The sequence below is a fragment of the Toxotes jaculatrix genome, chromosome 4 (assembly GCF_017976425.1).
Source record: "Toxotes jaculatrix isolate fToxJac2 chromosome 4, fToxJac2.pri, whole genome shotgun sequence".
NCBI classification, from domain to species: Eukaryota; Metazoa; Chordata; class Actinopteri; family Toxotidae; genus Toxotes; species Toxotes jaculatrix.
This window is the reverse complement of record NC_054397.1, coordinates 18,778,936-18,785,688: the sequence shown is the minus strand read 5'-3', so window position 1 is coordinate 18,785,688 and position 6,753 is coordinate 18,778,936. Positions and strand designations below refer to the sequence as shown.

Sequence of the window (6,753 nt, the reverse complement as noted above, 5' to 3'; positions counted from 1 at the left end):
TCGGGGCGCATTTACATAAAGAGGCAACTTAGGGTGAATTTCTATACGGAGTTCTGCTCTATATAGATGTGGAGTGCAGCGCACTGGTCTCACTGCGTTACATCCTTCTGCTGGAGGAGCTAAGAAGTACCGCAGAAATGAAAAGGCTGAAGTGAATTAAGGAGGTTACGAGAGAGGGAGACAGAGTAAGAGAAAGGGGGGAGAGAGAGAGAGAGAGAGAGAGAGAGGAAAACCCTGATGTGCATCGGAGCAAAGGGGAGTATCCCGAGGTGAAGAGGAGAGAGAGGGAGCGGACAGAGAACAGGAGAGAGGGATAAATAGCAGAAGAGAGGAGGAGAAGGGAGAGGGGCAGCTGCAACCGAGGATACCTGCACACATCAAGATAACGCGGGAGTTTAATCTCAGTTAGATGTCAGTCTAATTAACGGTGCTGGTGACTGCGCCAAAACGCGCACTCATTGGGGATTTTCTCCGCCTGCACGTCCAACTTTTCTTTTTCTCCGCTTCACGGACTGACCCTCCTTCTCTCGCTCGCTGGCTCGTATCAAGGCTCTCTGTTCATCACTTGGATCTCGACTCGGATCTCCCGTACTGCAAACCGGATCGCGTGTCTCATCTGTGATGGGGGCAGCGGCCGAGGTTGGGAGCTTCGCCAACGGATTTCTGGACAGCTTTGGTGCCGCGGGTGCAGCGCAGGCTCCCGTTGGCTCTCATTTCGTTCTCACCCCAGCCGGGGCGGTGGACTACAACTCGGTAACCGGACTGATGATGGGGGGCCAGGGGCAGCAGCAGGAGCATCTCGTGTCCGCGGAGAGGCTGTCCCGGAGCCTGGCAGACCTCAGCCATCTGAAGGGGATTCTAAGGCGGCGGCAGCTCTACTGCAGGACCGGCTTCCATCTGGAGATCCGTCCCGACGGAACGGTGCAGGGCACCAGGAAGGACCACAGCAGATTCGGTACAGACCCTTTTACGATTAAATCTATTGTTATAACTGACAGGTATCCTTATGGTAGAGGCTATGGAACACACACACACACACACACACACACACACACACACACACACACACACACACACACACACACACACACAGAGAGAGAGAGAGAGAGAGAGAGAGAGAGAGAGAGAGAGAGAGAGATTAAAAACAGCACAAAATTTTGTTTTATGCTTTGATTAGATGTAAATGGAAATAACTAACTAACCCATAGTATAGGGGGACATAGGCACACAACCCATTGGAGCACCCACTTCATATAACCATGAAATAATGCCTATGCTACTCCAGCCACACAGGTGCTAATTCAGTCTGTAGTAGCCTTCTGTGATGGCAGCTGCTTCTGCTACTGCTTTAACAGCAGCCTAGTAGATGTTATAATGCATCCAGTGAAACATTATTTATTTAAAGATAAATAAACTTTCCAGGTGAGACAATAGTTGGAATATTTCATGTTTGCACATTTCTACCACATTTCCTTCTTGAGATTAGATTGGAAGCTTTTCTTTCCTTTTACTAGCTTATCTTCAGTTATCAACATAAACAGCTGCAACTTACGGCAGATCAAAAGTAGACCTCTTAGAGAGGTCTTTTAGTGCTGCGAGGCTTTAACAGACTTCTGGCACTTGATTTATTCCATCTGAGACCAGGATGTAACTTGCCAGAAGCCATTCCAGACACTCAGCCTTGCTTGTCAGAGTCAGCTGGGGTGGACATTCTTAGAGTTATGTACTATACTTTTTTTATGGAGTACAGGTAGATTTTAGTCTTAATATTAACCTTCTTCAGACATGTTATTTTACAAACACATGATACTGTAGGATATTGTGCAAGTACGGCCTTGGCCATACTTAATGCCACATTGTATCCAGTACTAGATGCTGCCCATGTGTTTTCAGATGTGTTAATGAAAGGTTGAAAGTGCTTATTGTGAGTTGCTTTGGACAAAACTATCTGTCAAATAAATATAATATAATATAATATAATATAATATAATATAATATAATATAATATAATATAATGTAATGTGTGTGCAGGTATTCTGGAGTTCATCAGTCTAGCTGTTGGACTGGTCAGCATCAGAGGGGTGGACAGCGGCCTCTACCTCGCCATGAACAGCAAGGGAGAACTGTATGGATCGGTGAGTACGCACACTAAAATGTTCATATTTGCTTTCACAAAGAGGCTTATTTTGAAATACACCATTTCACTACATATCTAATGTGTAACCCATTGTGAGCAGGTGGTACCTTTTGTACCATAAACTAATATTTCCTCTTGCTTTCTTTCTGCAGGAGAAGCTGTCAGCAGAATGTGTTTTTAGGGAGCAATTTGAAGAAAATTGGTACAACACCTACTCCTCCAACATCTACCGGCATGGAGAAAAAGGTGCATTTTATTTTGTTGCTCTGAACAAAGATGGGACGTCCCGAGATGGAACGCGGTCAAGGCGGCATCAGAGGTTCACTCACTTCTTACCTAGACCCGTAGATCCGGATAGAGTACCAGAGCTGTACAGGGACATACTGGGCCAGAGCTGAGGCTGATGGGGCATTTCTTGGACCCTGTCAGAGTCAGTCTGGGCTGAAAAGCAAACCAAGTGCACCTAATCTCGACCCCTTCTTGATGAAGTTGGGGGATCTTGTTTAACTAGACAAAACAAGATCACAAAAAGTGCACCAAATCAACACTCCTCATAGCTGGAATGGAGGAAGGAAGCAGGCCTTCCTAAACCAGACTGACCGTGGAGTTTGACTGAACAGCACCAAGGATTTTCTATGGAAGATGTGAAGGCCCCATGACAGACACAGAGGCTACCTTGCCCATTTATTGGCCTTTGCATAGGCCCTGGTGGCCCAACAGATGTTTCATGGATTTCCTTTGAGTTTCCACTAACTAAATCCAACTACCTGCTAGTCCAAACTGCATGTTCAAGAGGACAAAAGTGTGGAACCCATAGTTGAGATTAACAGCTGGCTGCTAATAGCTTTTTACTGCTGTGGCTGGTGAGTCTCGTCATTTTCACTGTTTTCAGTAGGGCTTTTTATTTTATTCTAAACACTACTGTGGCTGCTATGTAAACGATTTATCAAAATGCATAATTCACTACACAGAGTGGCTGGTTTACACTAAAAGGTAGTTTCATGCACTGGAAAGCAGCCATGTTTGTTCTGGGAGACGGGTCTTTGTCGGGCTGACTGTTGTGATGACATGGATGGATTCTCTTTGAAACTGCTCCAAAGACAGAAGCTGCTGATAAAATGGGACTTTTCTACAAAGTGCATGAGGAATAAGAGAAGAACACGTCCAATGGCGTTTTGTATGGACTTCTTCTGTGGTGTCCTGTGGTGGAATACTGCGTGTTCTGGTGGAACTATATCTAGAATCCAGTGAAGGAATTCAGTTGTTCTCCTACTGACTGCACAGAACCGACAAAGACACCTTTACGAACACGTTGACAGATTTTATTCTAATTTATGAGGTTTTGTTACCTAGGACATACAGTATATTTATTTCATATATTTATTTATTTTGAGAATATATTTTTACAGTTATGAGATAAAATAAAATAAAAAATATCCAGAACAAGCCATGAGAGGTTGTTCTTGTTTTTCACATCATCACAGCATATACTTTTGTTCTGAATTCTCACTGTCTGACTGTGTTCACAAGTGTGGCTGAAACTGAACACATGGGATCACTGATTAAAAAACAACAAACAAAAAAACTCCTCTTTTCAAAACTCTTTTCAGCTAAAAACAGCAAATTTTCATTTTACTGCCATGAGTCCATTTGTCATCTGTATCTGTGATTTGGTTAATGTGATCTGCTCTAACAAACAGATAAAAATTCTGACTTTTATTCAAGTGTCAAAATTGCTGTTTCCAAAAAACTCCCACAATTCCCAAGATTCAGCTCAGTGGTGTCTTTGGACGGGCCCTCCTTGGCTGGTAAATGCCCATGAATTTCAAACTCCACAACCCCAGTTTGTATTAAATATTTGTATTCTCCAAGCCCAAGCCAAGATTACTTAAGTGATGTCACTTGGGTAGTTTCCTCAGACTTGACAAGCCTACACCAGAACCACAGAAGCCATTATACAACTGTTGTATACAGGCTTCCCAAGACTATAAATTGACTTTGACATGTAATATCTCTGGAGTGCCTATTTAATACAGATTATCTATCCATATGGCAAATTATACACAGCACAAACCTAAACATTGCAGACTCTTGTATCCCATTTTTGAGAACTTTGCAATGGGATTGTTGTACCTGCCCTGGTTGACAATGCTCATAAAGTCTGTTTAAACAGAACCAGTGAGACAAAGCATGCCACGTCTTGTTTGTACTTTAATACATCAAACTTTAGTATACGCTGAGAAGTATCGGTATCCCACATCCCAAGATTCGCAGTGAACAATTCACATAAAGCAGCAGGCACAACCTACACATGCACAATGCATCCATATATGACATTATGCTTCCTTACGACTTTTCTTTTGCAGAGAGCAACATGCAGAAAGAGATAGTTTAGACATGTTGTTAGCTATTGGTGAAAAGGACTGTAAACCACCAGTGTGGCTGCCTTCTTAAAGGTCAGATGTTGCAAGCTATGCTTTGTCTCCCCCTACACCACACCAATACCTAAAGGACCATTCTATGTGATACTGTGAGCTGATCCTTCCTTCCTTCCTCTGAAGCTGGTAATTGCTGGACTACCATACTGACAGAGTCAAACAACCATTAAAGTACTCCATATTTTACATATGTGGCTTTCCATTCAATATCAAACTTTTTCAAGTTTGAAGGGCAAAATCATTCCTTTACATTATTTAAAGCCTTCAGTGACATAAGACTGTGTGACTGTCTTAGATAACAATAAAAGCCCAGTTTTTCAGAATTAAAGAAAAGAAGAAGAATTAAAGAAAATGTGAAATTGTTCTCATGGGCTGTTTCCGTTGTTATAATGGAAAATGGTTAAGAGTATGGTTCCGCTAAAAGCTAAAGACAGTGTAATGGGAAAGGAGGAGAAAAATACCATGAAGTCATCTATGTGAAGAGACAGCACGCGCTTGCTCTGGCAGACACTACAATTAGACAAGTGACTGGCAGGACGAGTGATCTGATGTACTCTTTCATCCTCCCCTTCATCATCCCTTTATCCCTCCCTTCATCTGCCCAGCTTGGGTGAGTCATCCCTTGTTCTTATGACACCTGAATTGGACAGATGTCACTGCAGAATAGGTGAAAGACAGAGAGAGGAAGAGGGCACAGGAAACAGAAAAAAAGAAAATGATGCGGCAAGACAGAGAACGATGAGTATGAGAAAGACAATGGTGTGGGATAATTGTTCTGCAGCTAGGAAACAGTTGACAAAACTATTTCACCAAAAGGTCCCTTTAGCTGTTCTGGAGCTTTGGATCACATGGTCTGTCTTGGCAGATGGAGTATTTCCAGTTGTTGTGGAATTGTAAATGTTTAACTTTTCAATTTTCTGAGTAATTTAAGGACCTCACATCCATTTTGGCTTCAAAGTTGAGTTTCAAACATCCTTCTTGATGTTAGAAACAGCAGTTGGCAAAACCAGCTCACCTCATTTAGCATCAACACTGTTTCCAAGAAATTCCATTTATATACAACTAAACTGCAAGTGTACGTTTTGTAAGAAACACAATATTCCAATGATAAACAGTTTAAAATCCCAAACAGAAAAAAGCGCTCCATATAAACATGTATTTAAATATAGTTTGTAAAGCATTCAACATCAGATTATTAATATTAAATCACACCCCATGTAAACAGTTGACCCAAGATCTTCAATTGGAATGAAAAATCTTGTGTAAGTGACTGTAGCTCATTTCATGTAACTGTCATAAGTGACTTGCACAGATGACCTATGAGCTCGATTTTTTTACAGGTGGACAGTCTCGTAATTACCTAGTTAGCTAGCTATGATAAAATATCCAAGCAGCTGTTGCCAGTTGCCATTTCAGCTTGAAAAATCAACAGCCACTGGCTAAAACTGAGATGCTTTTGTGTACCTGTGTGTGAAAGCATGGAGCCAGTGTTTGAAAGATGACAGAGATTTTTTTCATGTGATCAATCTACCTCTATTATCACTGCATTTGTGCCTTTTCAGAACGGAGAACTGAGAGCTTGACAGCCTAGCAACAGTAACTAAGGAGGGGGCGGGGCTTAGAACAATAACCTCCATGTCAACTGGGCAAGTTCTATCTGTTGATCTTGTTGTAAGATCAAAAGCTGCAGAACTGCAGCTAAATGGACCTTTAGGTGAGGTTGTTTTGGCAGTCTGTGTGTGTGTGTGTGTGTGTGTGTGTCTGTGCTTATCAGTACATTTGTATGTACTGAGTTCAGTACAGCCAGGTTAAGTTAACACTCAGAGTAGCGGAGTGAAATAGGAGTAAGCATAATTCAGTTACCAGGGTTTGGTTACTTGTCAATCTTTTGAATTACTTTGGCACACCTTAAGCCCACTTCGCACGGGACTAGAATTACTTCACTGTAAATGCCAATATTCAAATTAATTAGAAATGATTAGTGAGTCAAACTTAGAAATCATCAACCTGTTGTCAACACTAATCTTAAATAAGGAACTGCTACTTTCAGGTTGGAGAACACGCTTAACTTAGTGAAGTCCACTTCAGTTAAATTAGAAAGATTAATTTATTGTCCCAGAGTCCTTTGGGCGTTATTTCAGACATGCGCAGACCAGTCCCATCTACGCGCGGTCTTTT

At 42.0% G+C, this 6,753-nt stretch overlaps 1 protein-coding gene across 1 annotated transcript; it reads left to right on the top strand.

Annotated features, from left to right (window-relative positions):
- LOC121181173 (fibroblast growth factor 20-like) lies at positions 1-2,535 on the top strand. Its single transcript, XM_041037003.1, has 3 exons — positions 1-955; positions 2,032-2,135; positions 2,290-2,535. The coding sequence occupies exons 1-3, from the start codon at positions 622-624 to the stop codon at positions 2,533-2,535; spliced, it is 684 nt and encodes a 227-aa protein (XP_040892937.1). The 5' UTR covers positions 1-621.
- Positions 2,536-6,753: the final 4,218 nt, after the last annotated feature.